Consider the following 24,681-nt stretch of genomic DNA (forward strand, 5'->3'; position numbering starts at 1 on the left):
TTATTTAATTTTCAATTTCATTTTCCATAAAAAAACAATATTCAAATCAGAATCAGAAATCAGTAAAAGAAGAGAAAATTCAATAAATCCAAAAAAATAAATAAATTACATAATAATTTAATAACTCGACTAAAAATTTAACAAACCGAATAAAAATGTGGTAACACAAATAAAAACTTAATAAACGGAGTAAAAAATCAATTAATTAAATAAAAATTTAATGGATAAAAATAATTTTACACAGGTTTTATTTCATGATATATGTTTTTATATATGATAACATATTTAAAAATGATAAGAAACTACGATCGAAATCTTACGCCAATGCAAATGTGAGCAATAAGTAGCAACTTCACATCGTTCCGTCAAGTTAAAGCTAACCCCATAGCGTTGTAATATTTGAGACAAATGTCGGAGTGAATTAAACGGCTATCGAGCAAAATGAGTTTGCCCAGCTTAAGTGATTATTTTTTGTTAGAAAAAATCGGCTCCGGAAGTTATGCGACGGTTTATAAAGCATTCAAAAAGGTACGTGCATTTTGAGGTTCGGAGCAATACACAAAACATATGATGAGACAGGATTGTAGCTAGATTTGCGGGTGCCGCGACTTTTTTTTCCGAATTGTGTCATTTATATTCGAGTGATTTACTGTGATTTAGATTACATAAAAATCTATTTTTATTAGTTTTCTTTTTATTCGAATTGATTGAGTCAATAAGTACACATGTTTGCACCTTTTTTCGTTGTGTACATTTAGAGTAGAACACTGCAGTACCATAACAGATCGTTAATCGATTTGCTTTGAATACAGTAATAAAATATTAATGAATCTTTCACGGGCAACGTTAGACACATTGCGCAGAATAAATTTAAAATATTAAGATTAAATAATACCTGATAAGATATTTATATCTAGTATTTCGCAAGCATTCTAATTTTTTAAATTTTCGCGGGAAATTCAAACGCGTTCAAAAGTAATATCTACATTATTATTTATAAACTAGTGAAATTTTATTAGAATTTGTAATTTTACAGTCATACTAACTTTTGGCTGTTTAATAATTAATCAGATTGCCATTATCGAACAAAACCTTATTAAATAAACTCGGAGACAAAGTCATAATTGAATCTCGAGATAACTGCTTTTTATCGATCCGAAGAAAACAGTCAGTCATAAATATACATATACCCGAGAGAGGTTAGGAAGGATTAAGCCATTCCATTGATAATTTTTCTTTATATAATAGATTAATGGAAAATCAATACCAGCAAACGATAAGTTATCGCGCAGTTCCATTATCAATGTTCGATGCATCGTACATTAATTATAATAAATATGCTGTATCAGAACCTAATTCTAGCACCCGGGCACACGGACTTGCCCCGAGCACTTATAAGGGTACATTGTAAACTCTTACTAACTTGTACCAAACTTTATGGTTTTATACAGAAATTTATTACAAAAATAACGGTATACCTCATTCATACTCAATGGTCCTTAAAGGACGCGAAACCTAACCTCAAAGACACATCGGCCTCCCTACTTTTTCGTGTATAACTCTTACAATAAAAGGAATATAAAAAAACGTTTCAAACAAAAGTTTATTGGAATAATAAGAGCTACAGACTCACGTTAATAAAATTTGCAAAAAATTATTTTTTAAGAAAAAAAAACGTTATAAAAATTAATTTTAAAAATCAGTTAACATAGATCTGTAGCTCTTATTAAACCATAAAATTTTTATTTAAAACATTTGTTTATGTCTTGAACGTTTTAAGAGTTATGAGCGAAAAAGTGAAAGGAGCCCTTTGAGTCAAAATGGATGTAATATAAGCATGTGCCCTTTATGGCCGCTGCAGTTCTTATCTCTTGTAGTATCAATATTGTAGAAATCACGTTAAACAAACACGTTGAAATTAACCAACCTTTGCACTGGTCTTTTTTTCTGTCTCGTCGGTTCACTATTGATTTATATTAGCGAGACATGGATTCAAATGCAACTTGTTCAAATTCATTTTAATGACTGAACTTTGACCACCGAATGACACCGTTGATTTGAGAGGTAGCCAGAAAAGATGGTTGTTGCATTGAAGCATGAAGAAAGAAAAAACAAGTAAGTTTATCTCAAGGCGACTTAACGCAAGCTATTGTTGGTCGTTTTGTAGGATGGATGCCGAGAGGTAGTTGCAATCAAGTGTGTAGACAAATCATCGCTTTCCAAATCGGCTATCGATAATCTCGTCACCGAGATCAATCTCTTAAAGATATTGAAGCATGAGCATATCGTGGAAATGAGAGATTTTTTCTGGGACGAAGGGTTAGTTAAACCTCCACTCAATTTCAATGCAACTTACCGCATTCGTACAGAAATTCAATACTAGAATACTCACATTAGGCACGAGTATCATTCGTGCCTAATCGCCCCGTGAGGGCACGAAGCTAACCTCAACGTTAAGTCGGCCATTTACTTTTTCGCTCATAACTCTTAAAGTACAGAAGCTATAGAAAAATCTCTTATAAAAAACTTTAATATTTCGATGAGCATTATAAACCTGTCTTGACAAAATTTTGAAAATCGAATTTTCAAAATTTCTTGAGAAAAAAAATTTTTTTTTAATTTTGGTAAAACAGATTTGTAGTGCTGAATCAGTAAATTTTTGTTGGGAATATTTTTCTTATATTTCAAGAGTTACGCGCGAAAAATGGAAAACTTAACTTTGAAGTTAGTATTCGTCTAACAACCGATAAGGCACGAATGAGGCATAGGGTTATTCTAGTATTGGAGTACTCCATAAATGCGCAAAGTTGCATTCGAATGAATGAGTATGTAACGCAGGCACATATACATCGTGATGGAGTACTGCAATGGCGGTGACTTATCGAGCTTTATAAGGAAGAAACACAAGCTACCCGAACAGATTTGTCGCAGATTTTTGCAACAGCTCGCGCTAGCTTTGAGATATCTACGCAATCACAATGTTTCTCACATGGACTTGAAACCGCAGAACTTGCTACTAACCAGAAGGCCACAATTGGTACTGAAACTCGGAGGTTCGTGTGGGGAACGTCTCGTTACGATTATTCGACCATTTTGTTTTTTTTCTTTGTTTCATTTCAGATTTCGGTTTCGCTCAGTATCTTTCGAACTCCGAACAAAAGTTTGCGATCCGGGGTTCCCCTCTGTACATGGCGCCCGAGATTTTATTGAAACACAAATACGACGCCCGCGTCGATTTGTGGAGCGTCGGTGTGATCATGTACGAGTGTCTTTTCGGCAAAGCTCCATATTCTAGCAGTAGCTTTCAAGAATTAGCTGAAAAGATCAAGGACAGACGACCTATCGAGGTGATTGTATCATAAATTTCTTTTAAACGAACATTATTAGGTATCCCCGATAGTTTTTACCCCTAACTTAGGTATACTGTACCGTTAGGTATGCAGATTAATTTTATTGGTTTACCTGCTATGTATTTAAGAACAAGAGTTAGTTGGAAAGATAAGTTCACTATACCTGAAGAAATGCGGTAAGTAAGGTTAACAATGAAATTCCCTTTATTGTACTCGTGTAAATTGTTAAGGTATGGTAGTAAAGCTTAGTTCACATTGGTAGAGTACGAAACATTCTGTACTTATGTAAACTTCATGATGAGTAGGGTAAGTTATCAGAAGTCACCTTTGTTATACTCACGCAACTGTTGAATGAGGAGTTAGTATAGCAATGCTTAGTTCACATTAGAGAAGAAAGCGGTTACTGTACGCATTAAGATGTAGTGGGGTAAACAACACCGTATTGAAGTACATATGTAAATATACAAAGATTTATATTGAGCAAGTGGTACAGTAAAGTCTAGTTTACATTGAGGATAGTAAAATAATCGATTGCTATACTTATATAAATAGAATAAATATTTAGAAGTATATTGAAGTCATTGGTAGAGATCAAGAGACATAAAGCCCCGTTCACATTGATACTATGAAGGGTAGACCAAATAAGTAAAATATTATATTTGTATAAATAGGACAATATTCATATAAATACTATATTCATAAAAATACTATGCTCAAATAAATAAGTAGTTAGTAGAATATTAAAGTCTAGTTTACATTAGCAAAACAGTAGTACTAAAGGCTGGTTCACACTAGTAGTCTAAGATAGAAAAAAACCCCCATTTATTATACTCTTGTATATCTTGTAAAAATCAGAAGTAGACCTAGTTAACATTGGTAAAACCTATTGAAACTTAATTCGCATTAAAAGAGTAAATTTGCAAAAATAAAAAAAAAATTTGCAACAATAAAAGATGAAAAAAATTACAGCTGCCTAAGGGATCCTATATATCACCCGAATGTAAGGATTTGTTGATGTCCTTACTGAAACACGACCCCGAAGAGAGGATAACGTTCGATGAATTTTTTGCCCACGATTTTCTGGATTTGTCTCATGCTCCTACAAAGGAAAATTACGATAAGGCGGTAGAATTAATACAGGAGGCTGTGAAAAATGATAGCGAGAAAAATTCCAAAGAAGCTTTTCATCTTTACTGCGAGGCTCTTAGATATTTCATTCCTATTTTAACAAGTAAGAACAACACATTCATGGAAATCTAACTTAATCCCCTGTAGAGGGATGCCATGAAACTTACACAACAGATACGGGATTTATTTTGATCCATTAATCATCTTAGTTATGTGCCATTTGCAGATGAAATTGTATGTTAAATTTTAAGAAATATTTCAATGCCAAAATATTATATTTAAATTAGATAAAATATATATTGTATAGGGCGTTTCATTAAACTTGCAGCGAGGGTATATGAATCTATGTTATTAGAATTATTTTTAGCTCATTTTGAAAAATGGAGAGTCAGTTAAAATCTGGGATGTGTTTTATTGATATTCAATTTGAAATTTAAAATGGAGTTTGTGTAACTAGGTCAAAACGATCCTGCATCTGCGAAGTTATAACGAGGATTAAGAGTATATAGTGAGGTCGTTGAACTCTTTAAAGTCTAAGAACGAAGTCTCAAAATGTCAATATTCTGAGGTTTCAGAGTTCAAAAATTTCAAGATGACGCCCCAATGCAGAGTTTTAAAGTTCGAAGTCCCAAGCTCACAAAGTCCTACAATTCCGACGTTCCAAGTTTCAAAATCTCAAATTCTCAAAGTTCAAAAATACAGAAACTCCGCAGATCCAAAGATCTAAAGCTTCGAAGTTCCAAAATCCAAAATCCCCAAAATTCAAAAATTCAAAAATTCAAAAATTCAAAAATTTAGAAACTCTGAAGATCCAAAAATCTAAAGCTCCAAAGTTCAAAAATTCCAAAGTTCCAAAATTCCAAATTTCCAAAATCTTAAATTCTCAAAGTTCAAAAATTCAGAAACTCCGAAGATCCAAAGATCTAAAGCTCCAAAGTTCCAAAATCCCAAAATTCCAAATTCCCAAAATCTCAAAGTCCAAAATTCATAAACTTAGAAAATCCAAAGTTCTCAAGTCCCAAAGTTTCAACACTTCAAACTCCCAACATTCCCTAATACCAACATTAAAAAATCCCAGTATTAAAAAATTCCGTAATTCTTAATTCCAAAATTCTTAAGTCCCAAAGTCAAAAAATTCCATAATTCCATTCCATTCCAACAACCTCCAGAAGTTTCGAAATTTCAAACTCCTTAAGTCTTAATAGACCCAAAATAAAATTGCAGCCTCTAAACTTTTGAAACTCGCAGTATTTCAAAATCCTAATACAGCATAGTTTCAACATTCGATTATACAGAAACGGTCACACCTCATCAATTTCAGTGACCTTGAATTACGCTGTCAAGGACAGAATTCCGAATAACTTTCCCTTTGTTCGTATAACTGTTCTTCAGTTTTGTTTGCAAAAAAAATGTATATTAAGTTTATCACTGACTATACGTACATTGACTATACCATTGGTTTTTTTTTAATTCAAGCGTACTATATTTCAGTGACGTATTCTGCTATCATATATCGTCTACACCATAGGTGATATCATCTGGATTCATATTTAGCTGAGTTCATGTCGCAGCTAAAATGATAACAGGGTTATATATTTTGTAATATAGTACAGCCGTGCATTATACCGAGAATATTCTTTGAGAACAAATAAACGAATGGTGTAGTGTATAGTAATAGGATATGCCATATTGGAATGTAGTATTTGTGTCCCGATAACCTACAAATACCTGTACTCCTAACGTTACTGAGGCCAAAAGATGGTTACATGTGTAAGCAAAGATAGTCAGGACGTTAACCTTGATAACGTATTTCAAGGTTATCGAAATCGGTGAAAAGATAATTATTGTTCCAATATTTAAAGGTCCCAAATTCCTAATTCTCAATGATGTAAAATTTCTAAATCATAAAATATCCCCATATTCCAAACTTCCAGCATTCCAAAGCTTCAGAGTTTCGAAATTCCAAACTTCCAAAGTCCTAAAATTCTCCGACATTGTTATAAAACCTTAAAAACAGGGGTGAAATTTACGATCTCGCTATATCTTGGCGGGAGCCATATCTCCTAATTTGAGTTCGTTTCGTTAGGTGAGACTGACTTTAAGCGAAAAGAAACGTTGAGAATCCACGTTAACGATTACATTAGAAGAGCAGAGAAGCTCAAAGCATCATATTTAGATGATGATAGCGATAAAAGCAAGTGTGCACGAGCGGAAGATAAGGGAAATTTGTCGTCCATTCAAAGGATACCGTCCTTGAACGAAGGATCTTCATTTGTATACCACGAACTACGTCTGTATTCGAATATTTATAATTCCTTAAATAAAATATACAAATCCAATAATTTTATTTACTATCATTATTTATTCTTTAATGCACGCGAGATTAATTAATGCGCAAAAGAAGTTGTTAAATTATGTGCTTATCTATTTATTGATAGGAATTCTTAGCAAAACTACACCAAGTATGGCGGATGCGCTCGAGATAGGAGAGGTTGCTGAACAGTATCTTGCCGAGGGAAATTATGCTCTCGCGTTAGAAAAATTTCAGTCTTGTTTAGGGATATTAGTACCCCTGCTGGGAAAAGAACCGGTAGGACGAAGAAGAGATTTGTTATATAAACAGGTGATTTTTATTAACAACAATTTATTATATTTTTGTTTTGTCTAATGTCCTGATATAAAATTGTACATAGTTTACAAAGCAATCGGGAAAATAAAGGAAAATCGCTTATAGTTTGCATACATGGTCCTGGCGATGCCACGTGCAGTATAATAACGCATTTTAATGATGGCCGCCGTAAATATGGTAATTTGATGCGGCGGTAACAAAGTACATAAGCTTATAACTTCCATATATAAAGTAAAAATACATACAGGATGTTAGAACCATCCCCTTCTCGTTTATATTATCGATATTGAAACATCCTGTATACAAAATAATTGTTTTTATACAATTGTTAAACAATGTATAAAAAAAGAAACAAATATTTAAAATTTAAGTTTGTAATTTTACATTACATGGAAATATGCATATTTTTACATATTGTGTTATGATAATTAACAGGTACAAGTGTGGATGAAAGAGGCTGAGAGCACCAAAGGCCTTTTAGCTACTAAAGATATCGAAGAATACACGCAACATGGTACTGAATCGATCGAGCATTGCATAATACAATAATTAACAATTTACGATTAAAACATAAAATGGCCGCTTAAATTCAGCTGCCCGGATTGTTCGTGTGCACATAAATATTTGTACATAAAATTATTTAAATTAATTTATGATTTTGTATTAAACTTTGAATATAAATGTAATTACATTTCTCAGTGGCGCATTATTTATAATACTACGTCACGTATGTAAATTGTTATACAATATGCTCGTCTCGTTGTATATTTATTAAAGCATTTTCGAAAAATATGCACGGAAAATTTTGCGTAAAGTGATTAGCTTTTCATTTAGATATTAAGTACACCGGAAAAGAGCTGTGATAGAAAATGTATTTCATGTTTCCAATTAAATTTTCACCGATAAATTCATTCCCTCATTTATTATATTCTCTACAGCGTCCGAAAAATCGTAAAAAAAAAATATTATACGTATTTACTTTTTTTATCAGATTACAGAAAATACTTCTTCTAAGGACCCAAAAAAACATCGTTTACATATCTTACAAGGCATTACTCTACTATACTGTCTACTCTCCCGCCAAATTCGACGAAAAAAATCGCATACATTGTTGACATCATATTCGTTACGCTTCTCGTACACTAATCCAGCTATGTACAATTCGTGAGACGGAAACTATACTTTGGCCTTGACACTTCGCATACCGAACTATGCGAGATCTATTTACAAAATGTACGGAATTAGCAAATAAAATAAAAATAAAAAATATTAACATGGCGTTTTTTGTAAAAAAAAAAAAAAGAAAACGGAAAATGAATATATTTTCGATAAGAATAAAGAAACTTACAACGGAAAAGGAGGGCGCGCGCATCGTGGCGCGTCTCCCTTACGACTTCCGGTAAGACCACGTGACCCAGCTAACGGTCGCCGTTGCCCTGAAGCATCATGGAAAATTCCCATTCCCGAGCAACAACCCGCCCCCCCTTCTCTATGTACACAACCCCTGCTCACCCCTTCCCCCGTCCGAGTCCCCACTACGCGGTTGTCAGGTACTTATGTACATCCCCCACTCCTGTGCAAAATTCTCATTCCCCCACCACTTGGCCGGTGGAACCGGATGTGCGGCAACGTCGCAACCGTTAAGTACATAAGGTCGTATGGGTGGGGGGGACGAAGGGGGGTACGAGAAAGAACTGGCAACGTGTACCACATTCAAATCTGGACGGAACCCGGTCGGCCTCTCGGTTCGCCTCCGCGCAAAACAGCAGAAAACGCGGGCCGCGATAGAATAGCGTGTACAATTTCGAATAGGCACTACGTGCGGAACTGTCCAGAATTGTCCGGTGCGGCTGTGCATTTCCTCGATGTCTAAGCCACGGCACGGGATAGATTCGTAAACGAAAAGAGCGGATTTCGCGGCGCCCTCGTGCGACGACCCTTTCGTAAGTGTGAATTTTACGCGCGCGCACGTATACACGGTTTAATGTAAATGTCACGGGAACATAGGGGTTGTGTGACCGTGTGGCGAAAGTGTTGTACGGTGTTGTGGAATTATGTGTATGGACATTCAGGTTAACGAGAAGAAGAAGAAGATGAGCGATAGCAGCGTCGACGAGGACGTGCAGATCGTCGAAGCCCGACTCAACAAAGGTAAGATTTGAGGTTATGGGTGGCGGCGGTAGCGGTGGCGGCAGCGACAGCAGACTCGCGCGTATCGCCTCCCCTCTCCTCCCTCTCTAAATACTCTCTGTCTCGTTCTCTCCCGACGTACATTTATATTCGTCTCTTGTTAGATAGTTGTTTCCATCCTTTTTCATCTTTTTCTCGTCTTCCTACCGCGTCCAATCACGCGTTACCCGCGGTGCACTACCAGTGATGTTCCCGTCGTGCTTTCTGTTTTCTGCGAGCTGCGCCTCGTGGAAGCCCGGCGAAACGTGCTCTCTCGTTGCGACTACCTGTCAACGTCTGCAACCTTTGTTGACAATTTATCACAACAACAACAACGACACGTGGAATCTTGATGAGATTTGGTATTGTTTACTGCATATCTCACGATGTTTACTTCTAATATTATTCCAATTGACTAACGTGACTTTTTTTTTTGTTAACGTGCATGTTGCGATTCTTCGGTTGCAGTACAACTTATGTTGTTTTATTCTTGGATTCCCAAAACGGATTTCTGAAGTGTGTCACCAGAGACTTTAGATGGTTTACGTTAAATATTAAAATTGAAAATAATTATGTATAAATAGTTGAATCATGCTCAGCATCCGCTATAAGAAAGTTTAATAATCGAAATCATTAATCTAACCTAACCTAATATTGGTAGGGAAACAATTTAACCTAACATTAGTAGATATTAACTAACATGACAATATTTAAGTTAGTCTGACCTAATACGTATGAAATAATACACTATAACCTAACTTCATGTGTACAAACATAAACTAACCTAATGTACTCTCTCTAACATAACCTAACCTAGTGTAGGTACAATGACGTTATCTAATATAATATTCTAAATGTATAATTGTGATAGTCTATAAACTTTGGTACATTACTGTTTCCATACAATGTTAATTAAACCAAACCTAACCTAATATTTCAACTTTACGGTTATTACAGGTATACGGTCTTTGGTACATTACCATCTCTATATTAGTTAACTAATCCAAACCTAACCTAATATTTCAAATTTACGATTATTACTGGCATACGAACTTTGGTGCATTATCATTTTTATATTAATTCAAACCTAACCTAATATTTCAAATTTACGATTATTACAGACATACGAATTTTGGTACATTATCATTTTTATATTAATTCAAACCTAACCTAATATTTCAAATTAACGATTATTGCAGATATATAAACTTTAATACATTACTTTATCTATGCTAGATTAGATTACGTTAATAATTTCGATTGCCATACTTTTTTACTGAAGAATATTCAGCATAACTCATAACAATAAAAATAATACATATATATATGTATAACGAGAATGGAATTTTCCATGTATAATTACGAAATAGTAAGATGATACTTTTTATTCAACCTGAGACCCGTTTCTGCTTCCTTTAAAATATGGATTACAAGTGAGTGCATCGCGAAAAAATACCGTTTTGGAAAGTGGGTCTCGGTCCATAAAAATTTAGGAATCTCGGGTCTAAAGATGTTTATTTCTCGTGGACGTATTTTTAAGTCACGTGTCTACGAAATTATTTCGTATTTTGTCGTTTTTAAAATTTTGATGTGGATAGGAACAAAATGTACTATTAAACAGTAGTAAACATTTACACATCGTTGTAATACGAAACTCACGTGACCGTAGATGAGAAATGCAATACTTTCCATACGTATTGTAACTGCATATCTGTCGACGACACACGTACAACAAATTTAATAAAAATAATGATACGTTTATGCAAATACACATTAATTAATATCCATTATTTACATACTTAATTAACCGTTGCTAATGAGGTTTAATTTTAATATATTTCGAAATGTGATCAATAAAAGGCAAAAGGATGTTAATTCTCATTTCATTTTATCCGTGTATATAGTGGATGACGTCATGGTTTATTTAAAGCAGCCGGTAAAGTGATCCTGGCAGTGTTATACATAGTTTTTTTTTTTAATAAATATTTCATTTAGTAATGTACAGCAAGATTAAAGCATTCCAACATGTCCTTATTTATTAACTACTTATTCATCAATAATTTCACATACGCTCTTCGTTTTTAGGTTAGGTTAGAAAGGATTGTGTTAGCACTACAGACTCAAGTAATTATATTACTTCTTATGTTAATTGAATTAAATGATTAGAAACTGCCATACGTATGCATTTATGTTAGTTAAAAAAATGGTATTCCATATAAATGCAGTATTCTTCAATTGTTAAAAATGATCGTCGGTTGTTTACCACTTCAATTTGATCCTGCTTTTCAACTATTTTTATATCGATTTCTAGTGATTTTAAAAAAACACATTTTTTGTCTATGAACATAACCTGACATTGTACTATTAATAGCTAATAAGTACAGAAAATAACAACAACAAAAAAGTGGAAGAACGTTGAAAATTAATCGATCGCAGACATTGGCGAGGAATAGTATGGCGGCCGTCTTTAAGTTTGTTATGATCAAGGAAAACGGTATCATATTTTCTTTATATATGCATTTGTTAACGTTTCAATATTTTTACATTTTTCAAAATATATGTTACTGATCTACTGGTTTTTCCAATGTACTTTTTCCTTATTAAGCAATAATACTTAACAGCGCTGAAGTTATTAGTTTAATGTTCTATTATCTTAATATTTACAATGAACATAAACCATAAATTTTTTACAGTCGTGATAATTATTCATAAGGTCCTAGCCTTGTAAGTATATAACACCGATTACTGTGAACACCTTAAGTTACAATTAGCATTATTTATTAAAAAAAAAATATATAACAGTGACTGTTATTAATCTTAAGCTAATGCATCTTAATTTATCCTAACTTAATATAAGTACACTTAATTCTAACCTCATCTGACTGGACATAACTTTAACATAATTTCAAATGCGTGGACCTATCTCGTTCCTAATTTAATATGAGTACATTTAATCCAGTGTGAGTAAATTTAACTGTGCATGAGTTTAATATGAATAGACCTAAACGTAATTTGAATTACCCAAAGTAACCATAGTTTTGGAATATTAGATTAAAGAATATAGAATTGGAACATAACTTAGATATTCCATTTTTATTGATTATTTACTAGGAGATATACTTACATTTTAAAAAAAATATAAATGGTTTTTTAAGGCAGTCATTTATCATCAGAGCAAAATTATACTGGGAATATTTTAAAAATGATATTTATAGCGCACATGCTATAATGAGGCATACTATATTAGGTTTTCCTACACCTACATATACAGTAGGATATTTGCCGTCGTAGAAAAATATAGCAAGATCACTCCGGAATCGTTATTTATAATCGTTATATTTCTGCGAATAATTGCGAGCGCCGCATTTTTTCGATGAATACGCGGCCATAACTCAAAGTATCTGTAGCACTCACAGTAGATATACTTGCAAGGGTTGGGCCTTTACTATAATCGTTAAATATTTGAAAACATTGGCAACATTATCGATGATAAAAACACGTATACTTTGTGCGCTAATGGTTCTATTTGATTCGCGTCTCTACGCCTCGTGTAACGCGGAGCTCAGCTCGTTCCTCCGATCGCCCGCCCATTTGCTCCGCCGGTACATATATGCACAGGCAACCATATACATGGTACATACGGCGAGCGAGAGTCGGGAGGGAAATATGTATATGCAGGCGAAGTATATAATGTACCCGCCCCTATGTACTACATAGGAGCTAAAGAATGATGTAACGAAGAGGCAGCTTACCGAAGTTAGCCGAACACTCCCGAAGCGGCGGCTTCGTCGAGTCGCATGCGTGCTCGTGTTCTACGAATACACACCACGAAGCTTGTCAGCTGCTAGAAGTGTACAGCGCCATGTGTAATTCTACCGAGTTGCGCAAAAAATTACATCTACCCATACTTGGGTTATCCTCTTCCATTATTACAAATGAAACATATACTTTTTTCTTTCTTCAATTCCGTGTCCCCTTATTCAATGAAATGGATGAAATGATGACCTCTAGGTCGTTTATTTTATCGCGATCGAAGGAATATGTTCCATTTAAATTATAGTTCTTATGTGCACGATATATTCATGTTTATTTTTATGATTTCATATTTCGATTTCATAATATTGATTTGGAAAAGATTGTTAGAAAGAAAAAGGCCGCAGTTATGGCAAAGAGAACGTATAGATTGGTAGAGGGCACATCCGGTTCAACGCCATATTGTTCTTTGGCAATCTCCCCCCTCCATATTCTAGTGACTCCCCTCCTCGCAAACTGAACGTGTCTTCGCCTGGCATAGCAACAGCAGCAATAGAGGGCTACTATAAATAGATCGCTATGACTTTCCAGCGTTGCCAAAACGACTGGCCCAGCGTTTGCTATAGAAAAAACCGGACCAATCAAGGTCACGTCTGCCATTTTGTATTGGCAACACTGTATGACTACAATTTTTTTCTCGTTAAACATTTAACAAAAACATTATACGAACAAAAAAGCAACAGACGATCGAATGCCTTCGTTCCCCCACTTTTTGACCAAAAAACGACAAATTATATCAAAATATACGTATATAGTCATTAATAATATAATCACGAATACGTTTTGATGTATTTTTTTTGATTTCGCGTTTCTTTAAGTATCGATCAAGCGACGTTGCTTTTCTCCGCCATACATCTATGTATTTGTATATACGAGTGAAAAAGCGAAAAAAGAGATAGAGTGGGCGTGCCTGCAACGAGAACCGGCAACGCCGCAGCCGTAAATCATGATTAAAATAATAAGTATAATACATATGTAGTACATAGGAGGTCGTCGGGTATATGTATGTAAGAGCTGCGCAGAGGCACAAACGGCGACGTGTGTCTGCCGCATTCTGCGCAGCTTCGATTCCCCCACTCCTGTCACTCATCCCCCACTATCACAGTGAATCCCACGGGTAAGTTCCAGGGGGTGGCGGTGGGGATAAAACGCGGGCGCTAGAGGAGGGAAGGGCACCTGAAACCGCGACTACATACCCCCGCGTGCGTTTACCAATCTTGGCACTTTGCCTGAAAGAGCATATCGACCGTGCAACGTTGTCACATCGTCTGCGCGATCTTACGCGCTGGCCCTGGCCATTCTTTGAGCGGTATGTACCTAGCCGCTGCAGCCGATCCCCGACACACGATGCAAAATCTGATCGAGGATACGGTTCACCTATTTATATGACTCAGTGACGTACCTAGTGTTCAATTTCATAACTTTCTAACTACAATCGGACGCGTTCGCTTTATTGCAAGGAAAAATGGCAACGCTTTACAGATGGAAAACGAAAGATTTACATACGGTGGATATACAGTGAAAATGTAACTATAATTAACACAGTACATTTAATAAGTACGGGGTCATTTCTTGGTACACTTGCTTTCAAATTATTACATGATGAAAAAAAATACACGATTTATGCATTGACATGTTTTAGTTTTTGATCAAATGTACGAGAAATTAATTAATGTATATTAAGATTTTTATTATATTCGCATTACAAAATTCAGTACATCCTCCACTTGTCACTGTTCGGCTTCGACTAAAGACTGCGGCCACGCAACACTCTTATATAGTGGTGTGGATCGAACATCGAAGTACGGTTACACGGTAATTAGTATACATAGAATGTTTCTTGTACTCTGTAGTTTATTTATTATCGACAAATCAACGGTCAATTTTTCACAAGTTAATGTGTAATAGTTTAAACAATTTAAGAATTATCTTATACTTACCCGCGGTAAACTTGATTTTAAATTTACTTAAATTATCGGCGCATGCGCGGCATGTAGTTTACATCGTGAAACTAAATTCCGTATAATTTATAATATTAGACGCAATGGCTAGATGGCGGCAGCTATTGGAGCATTTGTCGATCCCTTATTATTTATTAGGAGCGGAGATCTTTAATCCAAAGTACTAATCCTTCCCTAAAGATATAAATTATGAACGATTACAATCGATAGTATCCTGGTTATAAAAATGAGGCTTTCTAACAACTGTAAATACGTAAAGTTACAAACGAATAAACCATTTCTTTTCAAGTTAGCCTTCTTTACCTTATTTCTCGTTGTCTATCAAATTCCATTGCAATAATTTACGACAGTCGTGCAGTTTGATGATTTTCCAAATTTCTAAAATTTTTAATTAATCTTCCAGGGTTGAATGTATAACACATTTTTTCAGCCCTCCTAAATAATAAATGTCCGAGGTACATTTAAATGTTCGAAATCAGTACGGATGTTTAAAAATTAGTACGGTATTGATAAAATCAGTACGAATTGTCATTGTAGATGGAACTCACCTTGCTAATGCAGACGTATAATAAAAATAACCTACATAAAATGAAAGCTGCAATAATTCTTTGAAAGTACAAACGACAAGATTCGTAAAAATGGAAAGTTAAAGTCAAGTTGGTCATGTGTCGTGGAGGACGATAGCAATGCGTACCTAGTAGTACAGTCCGCGTGGAAAATGAAGCGCTCAGATCCGTAGCATTCGCGGTCGGCTAGACCGTGGAATTGCCTAGTGTCCCGTGCAGCTGCAAGCAAGGCAGCTCGATGGTACGGCATGGCCTACTGGGCGGCCTGAAACCGAGGATTTACAGAGGCCAAGTCCACGTAAAATGGCGCCACCCTCGAGAACACCCGAGAACAGCTTAATCCACGGGAAAGCTTCGTCGGGGTCCAGAGGTACGCCCGTTCGAAGAATACGTACGTAGTCAGTGTCAATGATACCGCGTACGTGCATACGTACGTATATCTACCCCCAAATGTATCCCTCGAGCGTGGTAAACTCTTTCTCGCTAATCGTAGTCACCAGACAAAGTGAAACGTCGAGGGAAAGCGTGAAAACTGCACAAGCCGAGAGAGGATATAACTTTTCCATCTGAGCCTGTTCCTTGTCGTGTAACATGGTCGTGTGTCGTCTCATCGACAGTGTACATCGGTAGGCGCACCGCGTTATAACCTCTTCGCTGGTCCGCGTCTTCTATCAAAATGTGATTTAACGAGTTCGAATAGAAAACACTGTTGATCAGCGAAAAATGAGGAACGACATTACGGACATGCACACCGTGAATGCTGATAGCAGCACGGACGCCATATGGCTCGAGAAAAGGAGTCCGTTGCAGACGGTGCCCGATCAAGTGTCATTCAGTACGTTCCAAATACATCTTTCCTTTGACGGAATGGAAGATGTACTTTAAGAAATTAGTGCTTTCGAATCTTGTTAATGATTTTTTGACGTGCACGTGCGCGCGCTTTCGGTTCGTCTCTTGTTTTCGTTGGTGATCGATGTCGGTTGGAAAGAGCGCGAGAATTTGCTTCTTTTTCTTGTCTGCGCTAATGAAATGTACAGTGAAACGTTTTAAACTGATTGTTTTACTTAAATGTCATGTATGCATGCCCACTTGGAATTGTAAATTATGAATAGTAATGTAGTTTTTCAATTTGACTAAAGCATACTGTTCTGAATTTTTTAGTTCTTCGGTAGTGTACATAATACGGTGTAGAGCTATTACTTATTCTTATCAACGTGTACAAAAATAATCTTCAATACTAAAAAAATAATCGTCAAAGTTTATAATTGTGACGATATTGGTGTACTAATTGTTTTATCGTACAAATGCGATGTTCGTGCGCATGCGCGTATATAAATCATTATAAATTGACGACACTCAAATTTTGTAGCGTTTATGTTGTTTAAGATAAAAGCAATTTTCATGTTTAGTTTATGTTAAACATTTTGGTGAGGTATACACAAGCGAACCATACGAAATGACAGATTTAATTTGTTACGGGTCCGTGAACGTCCATTGACACGCGATGCTCATTTTCCCGCGCTTTTCTCCACCGACCAACAACTGTAACTTAATACCTAATGACTTACAAAAATTATTAAATGTGCGTTGAATCGTGTAAAAGATTTATTGTTTTTTTACATTTTTCTATTAATACCTTAAATTTTAAACATATTTAAAAAGCGCAAAGAAGTTAAAACGATGTGTTTCTGTATAAGAATCGCTCGTCAAAAGATGATTTACTGAAATGTAGTTGCAAAACGCGTACACTCATTAACCCTTTACATTCCAAGTGCCAACTTGACAATAGAATTGACCACGTGTTAATTAACGTGGCGTGTCAGCGGCCTTGGAGACTTTACCGGTACCCGTTATATTACCGAAGTCTCGAGATAAATTTTTCGCAATCTATCCAAAGATAGGTGATTACATGTGTGCTGTTGGCACTAAAGAATGCATAAATGATAATTTAGAGAGAGATAAATAATTAATAAGAGTGTGAATAAAACTATATAAAGGATATTGCAAGTTTTTAGTAGTGATACACAAATGAACATATCCAAGTTCATTTGAACAATATTACGGAGGAATTTATTTAGACATTACTTAAGCATGTTATTCTTAAGACACCACCAAATTCCTTCAGAATAAAACCAAAATATTAATTAGTAATCAACCAGTAGCAACATGGTGGTGCAGGGTGTGCAAAGGGTTAACTCGAGAATTTTATTGTAGTTATCCTTTCAAGTACTATTAAATACTGTTGTAAATAACAAAAACATGTCTTTCTGTTTCAGCTCTTGATAAAGTCGTCGTCAAACAAGAACTTCCCGATGAAGCGGAAATCCGAGAATTGGCTGCCAAAATGGTGGAAGCAAACAAAGCGAAAATGGTAAATGCACCAGGGGCACCATCGCAACAGCAAAGGCCTCCTCAGTGTCTTCTGCCGCAATCCAATTTTCCCGGTATTTTGGGATACTTGAACAAACGACCGGCAGACTCGTCGACCACTGTGGCAACGAAGCCGCCTTCGACAGAGGGCAAGGTACCTCCTGACGATGAAAGCCAGAGGGGTCGTTTCGGCTGGACGAGTTTCGACGATTGTCACATACCTTATATATTTCGCTCGGGCGAAAAGTATTGCGCTGTACGAATCTTAGAATCTAAGTTATTAAACAAGTACCTGAGTTATCTGCACTCGGATATCTACAGTTGCACATGTATAAGGAGCTACTATATCACGGAGGCTGAAAGCAAGTTGTTCACTGAGATCAACGTGAAACATTGTGAGAATCAGTTTGGAAGGGAACAGTTTACGTGTAAAGACTTGGTGGTTCGTCTGTCTGATGCTAAAGAATTCTATACTTTCTTGGATGTGTGTTACACAAAATTAACGACAGGCACAAATCCAAATGTGACAAATGGATCTGACAAATGCGGGTTTATCCGGATAAACAAGGAATCAGTCGTTCCTTATACAGTGAAGGATGGTCTCCAGTATGTCCCTTTGTTTTACTTTGAGGGTGAGACAGAGAACCTTAAATTAAAAGCGGAAAAACTCGAAGGCTGGGATTTGTCGTATTTGAAGTTTTGTTGCAAAGTACAGGGTATACGAAATGAACTTTTTGCAAGTGAGACATGCTCGGTGATTAGTTTAAATGACATTAAAAGTTACTTTCCCCCTGGCACGGGATTTGAGGACTATTGGCCAACCAAAGTTATGGACTCTCAGTTATTAGTGTCTAGTAAAGGTGGTGGTGGTGGTGGTGGCTGGACAAAACAACCTCCGACACCGCCGGCGACCAAATCCGTTCCTGTACAAAATAACACGAACAAAGCTTCGGTTAATGCACGTGCTGCTCCTATGCACAACATACTACCACGTGGATCTGTTTCTAATGCATCACAAGTGCAACAACGCCAACAAAGGCCTGTTGTCACTACTCATCCAGCACATTCTTCGCCAAATGCTTTACCCTCTAGCAGATCAAATATTGTGACACAACCCATGTTGAACACAGTGCAAAGTGTAAATGGGTGGACAGGACTTGTTGGTGGACAGCCTACCTTCCAAACGGCACTTGTTTCGCAGGCCAATTCTATTATACGAATGCCTTCAACCTTAAACATGCACAATGTAAGTTTTAAATTAAGTTTGAAGTTAGACTAATAATATTTATTGTGTTGTCTTTGGAATCTAAAGCAGCATTGCATTAATGTAATATTTACTTATATAGGATGTTTATTTTATTACAGCAAATATCTAATCCGCTAAAAACTTATTCACAACAAAGTAGTAGAACTAGAGGGGGTGGTGGCACTGCTGCAACGGCTCAGTACTCTGGAGTATATCCAGTAACGACTATGCAGACTGTTGCTCAAGCTCAACCACCCCCTCTCGTAAGAGCAACAGTCCATTCCAGTCAACCTAATCTTGGGTAAGTAACAAAAAGATTTATTAAAGTTTGTGTTTCTTTATATATATACATGTATAGGTTTTTGAAACAATGCTTTAGAATATTGAGGACAATTTATTTTTCATTTTCACATTAAGCACTTCCTCTTGTCTTACACAGCATTATCAATATTTTATGCTTGTTTATGATTTAGTGATTGAGAACAGTAAATTATATATTAGATGTGAGTTCAGTGTTAAAAAGCACGCCATATTAAATATTTTCTTAAAATCCTTACACATTGAATATTATTTCCTGCTTGAAAGTTATGTTATACAAATGAAATGAACTGTTAATTAAAAGTTTTCACTGTATATATCACTCACATTGTATATAGTTTACAAACGTACAAAGGAGTTACAATAGTTTTATATAAAAAATTGATATTTAATACAAAGCATAATAGAGTAATTCAAGCATGCTAATGTAAAATGTTAGGGAACTTTTATGTACTTCAAAGTACTTGATAATACTTTTATCTTTAAAAAATTATTGTTTATTATGTGGAAAACCTGCACTATAGCTTTTTGCATTTGTACATACAATGTATGATTTTTTTGTATAGTTATCCAACCTATGGGAAGGATGACTGGTGAGTTCCTGTAAAATGTACTATAGTCATGATTACCACATGAAAGTAAGATAGCATGCATAAGAACGTTGTGATTAACAAGTTTTTATTTATATAAAACTGCAATAACTACATACTGCCTGTTTTGCCTTTTTATATACTATTTATTCTTTTCTTTTTTTTCTTTTTTTTTTATTTACTAAACATAATACATATTTGCTTTATATTTTGTTGAATACCATTGATTTTGCTAATTTCACTGATCAGATGTTGATATATATGAAAAATGTGAATAATTGTCCTTTATTATTATTCCATATTTTTTTACTTATTTTTTATGTTAATTAAACTATTGTGTTTATTTCATTTTTTATAATTTTTTTATTTATGTAAATTTATGCGATCGTCATAAAATGTTTTTGTAGAATATTAAAGCAATACACATAGTTAATATTATAATGGTTTATGTATATATTTTTATATTCATTTTCTTTTGTTTATAAGGACAAACACATTATGCATAAAATGTATAGAACAATGTATATTTTTTAAATATTTTGTAATTAATTGATCTAAATTATATAGTTGAATGTACATATTTGAACTATTTATATTTCTCAATATGCAATATAAAATATTTTTATTTTAGGGTCACGTCTACGTATACTACACCTACCTTAGGTGTACCTAATGCTGTTACAGCAAGTACCTACCCTCAGATGCTTGGTTTAAGCGAACAAGTACAAGCTATGATGCCATCACCTACTTCACCATCTACATTATTACACTCACAAAGGCATACACCATCTGCTGTTCATAACACAAATCATTCAAAATATCCACCACCATTAATACCAGTTAATGGAAGTAATAATAGTTCCAGGTATTAAATTATACATTTTATATCCTGTAATTTTTAATGAGAAAAGTAAATGATTAAATTTATTATTACTACATATAAGAAAATTTCTTTCAGGGATTCAAGAGGCAGAAAGCCATTGATTCCAATATCAGAAACACTTATGTCAACTTGTCAAGTTCAACCTTATCAAATTCAGAAAGCACTTGTCGAAGACAAAATGGTACCCTGTATTAATTTTAAGCCATACATTTACTCTGAATTATTGATGACGCTTCCTGATTTCGTCGCCCAGTATTTTCCTGCCTGCGATATCAACAGTTGTCGGCAGGTTCTTACGGATGTTCTACACATAGACTTATACCAAGGAAACAGGTAAAAACGAAGAATACATTGTAACAAAGAAGAAATAGTATGAACAATGTTAACGTTAAGTACATTTCTTTGAAGGCTACAAATGAAGATGTTAATGGAAGCAGGAAAATGTTCGTCGCTGAACGAAGAGCTACCTTTGATACAAGTGAAAAGTATAATGAAATACATGCCACAATTGAAGTATATGTTCAATAGAGGTGAAATGGTGATGCCTGCACCTGCACATTCCGCCGAGGAACACCCTGCCAAAAAGCGTCAACGCACCAGCTAGGACTGGCTACAGCCTTACTGGCCTACTTATGACTACTACCATTCGGCATTTTAAAAAAGGCCGATCATTTTGACTCGTGTGTTACAAAATAGGCATTATTATGCTCCGCGAAACAATGTAAAACACATGATTGACGTCACGTGCCAGAAAGAATGCACTCAACTGAGGATTACCTTCTAATAGAAGGTGAATCTGAGACATAGTGTGAGCTACTTCTTTCTCCAAAGTGTATTTACTGACGAGAATATGCTTGTAAATAAAATTGAGATGTAAAAAAAATAGCGTTGCACAGTTGGCAAGTTAGATATGCTTTTATATATTAAAACAATTAACACTTTTCTTTAAGATTTCGTTACAACTTAAAATCGTTGAACGAAGAAAAAAACAAAAAATATCGTGACTATCAAGACCATTCCTCATATTTTTATTTCATTTCATTTTTCTACCTCTGCTACAGAGTATCTTACGTGTAGTATTTCTGTGTAAATAAAATGAAAGTTTTAATCTTAAATGTGATTCGGAGAAAGAAAGTGGTTGTATCAATGGATATGAGATGCCGTAGGTGTTTAAAATTTACCTACATTACACGACAAATGAATATCAAATAAATTTGGCATTTGTATATTCTAAAAGGAAGTAATGCTTCTTCAAGTTCCTAGCTATTACTAATACGTATCTTCATAACTGCTGCAAAATAATTTAAAAATGTTACTAATTCACGACAATGGTTTAACCCAGTTTAGCGAAACTTAGGTAAAACATTCTGTTTTGAATGTTGGAAAGTTCTATTTTCTAAAATCACCGTACACAGAGATGCAGGTATTTTTGTTCAGATATTGTCAGTATATAACTATCTAAGTCAATAACAAAGGAAAAAGGAATAATTCAGTTTAAAGTACCATAAAAGATATGGCACATTAACAGCTAATGAGATATGTATAATCGGTGTTTATAAATGTTTTGTTCGTTTTGTTTTTATGTTTGTTTAAATATTAATTATCCGGAAAATTCAAATAACTTAGTTGAGGTAACAAAATCTTATTATTTGTTTTTTAAGTATTCAATTAAAACAAACATATCTCATGGATTTGTTAATATCAAATCTTATTGTAAAGAAGATGTAATAGCTTCAAAAAAAAAATTAGTACTTCGTCGAAAAAAAGAAACTGACACATTGTAGAATTTATACCCTGAGATGGTCTTCCGTTCTTCACATAGGTACAAAAACATTTGATAAATGTTTTTCCATTCCTTTGTCCAAGACAAATATAATAGGATGTGATTAAGGGAAATGATTGTCCTACATTGGTGTAATGAGTTACGCAGTCTCAACTGGTCCTGTATTCTCAAAATGAAAAACAAAAAAAAGAGAGGCTTAAATTAGTATTATTGACTGACTAACTTTCACTTTCGCTATTACTATTACATTAAAGAAAAGAACTAAATAAGTATAATGCGAAAACGGTATGTATATATATGTATATGTATGAAAATAATTCTAGTAATAACTTAATGTTGACCATCATGGATTTTTCCATAAAAGAAGAAAGGCTTAGGCATCCTGTTACGGTGGAAAATGGTATATTTTGTTATTTATAACTTACATTTTGTCATATCATTGTATTATATATCTTCATTTTTATCGCCGTTGAAAGATTATATTTCTACGGACTGGTGTCTACCATTTTCTAACATTTATTAACAAAATAACACAAGAAATTCATCCAGAAAAGTATTTAGTGAAAGAATAAAGTCTGTGCAATAATAATGTAAAATAATCATTATTATTTACATTTTATAACTGCTAGATTTTAATTTTTATATTTTTGTAAAAGAAAATTAAACATGGCGGTGATTATCACGTTGATTTCAAGTGTAACGCGTTATAGTATTATGTGATATTTTATTTTATTTAATAAATACAATGAAAAATTAGTAAAGTTAATTTTGTTAGTCATTTTGCGTACTGGTTGTTGTAATATAAGAACACTGAAGTATTGTGAAAATGTATACCGCAGTCACGTGAATATGAATTGCACGATTCGTATTCAATTTTCAAGAATTTCTTGAATTATTTTGATACAACAATTCATCGTCGATTACTTTGCGTTACAAAAATTAAGACCATCAAAACGGTGTATTATATGTATTGTATTTTTAAATAAAAAGGGAAGAAAAATATGGACGAACAGAAATTTGTGGACCCAGTCCAAACAATTGGAACTTAATTACTTTTAGTATAGAGCATTTATTTGTTAACACATGTTTAAATGATGCGTGTATTATACTTTATCACATTATCATCTGTATATATAGGTCATAAGAATTAGAGGTACTAGATATTTCAAATAAATTCATGATGCAAATAACTAGTGTTAATCATTCTACAAATGTATTTCAAATATTTAAATTTCCCTCCATTCGTATATTTTGTTTCCCGATAAAAATATGCGAACGTATACCATTCTCGGTACAGAAATATAGATCGCATTAATAATCAAACCTTGAAACAAATTTAAATATCAGCGCTAAAAATAATAATTTGATAGAAAAAGATTTTCATTTAAATACCGTAACATGTTCAATTGCGCTCCAAGGGCATGACCATCGAAACACTTGCGTTTAAACTCCGTATAATTATAATAGGCCCAAAAGTGATAATTCTGCAAAATGCAGCGCGCGTTTTAGCAAACTGAAAAATTCACTATTAAACTATATTAAAAGTTTTGGAATTCGGAAATCTACGAACTTGAAAATTAAGCAATCCTAAGATTTAAAGATTTAGGAATTTGAAAATTTGAAATTTTAAAAAATTTAAGAATTAATAAATTGATTCGCAACGTTTAGAATGACGTTTAATCATTGAATAAAAAGAAGTTAATATATGAATTTCTTCCCTATTGCTACGATTTTGCAGAAATATTGCCGTTCAATATCCTATAATTATACAAAATTTAGAACAAATCATCGTCCGGGACGTCGTACGCTCCCCTTGTCAGCTGTACCGGAAGGACGTCACGGGTATTTGAATAGCCTGATGGCGCCATCTGTGAC

General features: G+C 34.5%; 2 protein-coding genes and 3 long non-coding RNA genes across 17 annotated transcripts; 2 read left to right on the forward strand and 3 right to left on the reverse strand.

Moving 5' to 3' along the window:
* Window positions 1–332: 332 nt before the first annotated feature.
* Aduk (unc-51 like kinase 3 homolog Aduk) lies at window positions 333–8,380 on the forward strand. Of its 3 annotated transcripts, XM_012298503.2 has the most exons (9): window positions 333–528; window positions 2,168–2,319; window positions 2,839–3,053; window positions 3,121–3,347; window positions 4,320–4,581; window positions 6,565–6,768; window positions 6,917–7,101; window positions 7,543–7,621; window positions 8,099–8,380. In XM_012298503.2, exons 1-9 carry the CDS (start codon window positions 442–444, stop codon window positions 8,119–8,121), a joined length of 1,434 nt encoding a protein of 477 aa, XP_012153893.1. In that variant the 5' UTR covers window positions 333–441; the 3' UTR covers window positions 8,122–8,380. The 3 variants fall into 3 exon arrangements, with proteins under 3 accessions (XP_012153893.1, XP_003700282.1, XP_012153895.1); XM_003700234.3 differs by lacking the exon at window positions 8,099–8,380 and having other exon boundaries at window positions 7,543–7,805; XM_012298505.2 differs by lacking the exons at window positions 333–528; window positions 8,099–8,380 and adding an exon at window positions 1,970–2,115 and having other exon boundaries at window positions 7,543–7,805.
* Window positions 7,106–8,595, reverse strand: LOC143264695 (uncharacterized). Its single transcript, XR_013038616.1, has 2 exons — window positions 8,456–8,595; window positions 7,106–8,327 (listed from the first exon to the last, which is right to left on the reverse strand). It is a non-coding gene; the product is annotated as an uncharacterized LOC143264695 (long non-coding RNA).
* A 133-nt stretch (window positions 8,596–8,728) lies between these two features.
* On the forward strand, window positions 8,729–23,996 carry LOC100878807 (uncharacterized). 9 transcript variants are annotated; one of them, XM_012298511.2, is made up of 8 exons: window positions 8,729–9,258; window positions 9,402–9,638; window positions 17,893–19,232; window positions 19,352–19,533; window positions 20,117–20,143; window positions 20,772–21,005; window positions 21,099–21,356; window positions 21,432–23,996. In XM_012298511.2, the coding sequence occupies exons 2-8, from the start codon at window positions 9,629–9,631 to the stop codon at window positions 21,625–21,627; spliced, it is 2,247 nt and encodes a 748-aa protein (XP_012153901.1). In that variant the 5' UTR covers window positions 8,729–9,258; window positions 9,402–9,628; the 3' UTR covers window positions 21,628–23,996. The 9 variants fall into 9 exon arrangements, with proteins under 9 accessions (XP_012153901.1, XP_076389173.1, XP_003700283.1 ...); XM_076533058.1 differs by lacking the exon at window positions 9,402–9,638 and having other exon boundaries at window positions 8,730–9,050; window positions 9,180–9,258; XM_003700235.3 differs by lacking the exon at window positions 9,402–9,638 and having other exon boundaries at window positions 8,731–9,258.
* LOC105664330 (uncharacterized) lies at window positions 14,759–16,497 on the reverse strand. Of its 3 annotated transcripts, none has more exons than XR_013038613.1 (5): window positions 16,361–16,497; window positions 15,745–16,284; window positions 15,599–15,629; window positions 15,354–15,485; window positions 14,759–15,224 (listed from the first exon to the last, which is right to left on the reverse strand). It is a non-coding gene; the product is annotated as an uncharacterized LOC105664330 (long non-coding RNA). The 3 variants fall into 3 exon arrangements; XR_013038615.1 differs by lacking the exon at window positions 16,361–16,497 and having other exon boundaries at window positions 15,745–15,881; window positions 16,051–16,191; XR_013038614.1 differs by lacking the exon at window positions 16,361–16,497 and having other exon boundaries at window positions 15,745–15,881; window positions 16,012–16,152.
* Window positions 23,192–24,657, reverse strand: LOC105664329 (uncharacterized). Its single transcript, XR_001097525.2, has 2 exons — window positions 24,199–24,657; window positions 23,192–24,130 (listed from the first exon to the last, which is right to left on the reverse strand). It is a non-coding gene; the product is annotated as an uncharacterized LOC105664329 (long non-coding RNA).
* Between the last annotated feature and the right edge of the window lie 24 nt (window positions 24,658–24,681).

The sequence above is a fragment of the Megachile rotundata genome, chromosome 6 (genome assembly GCF_050947335.1).
Source record: "Megachile rotundata isolate GNS110a chromosome 6, iyMegRotu1, whole genome shotgun sequence".
Classification (NCBI taxonomy): Eukaryota; Metazoa; Arthropoda; class Insecta; order Hymenoptera; family Megachilidae; genus Megachile; species Megachile rotundata.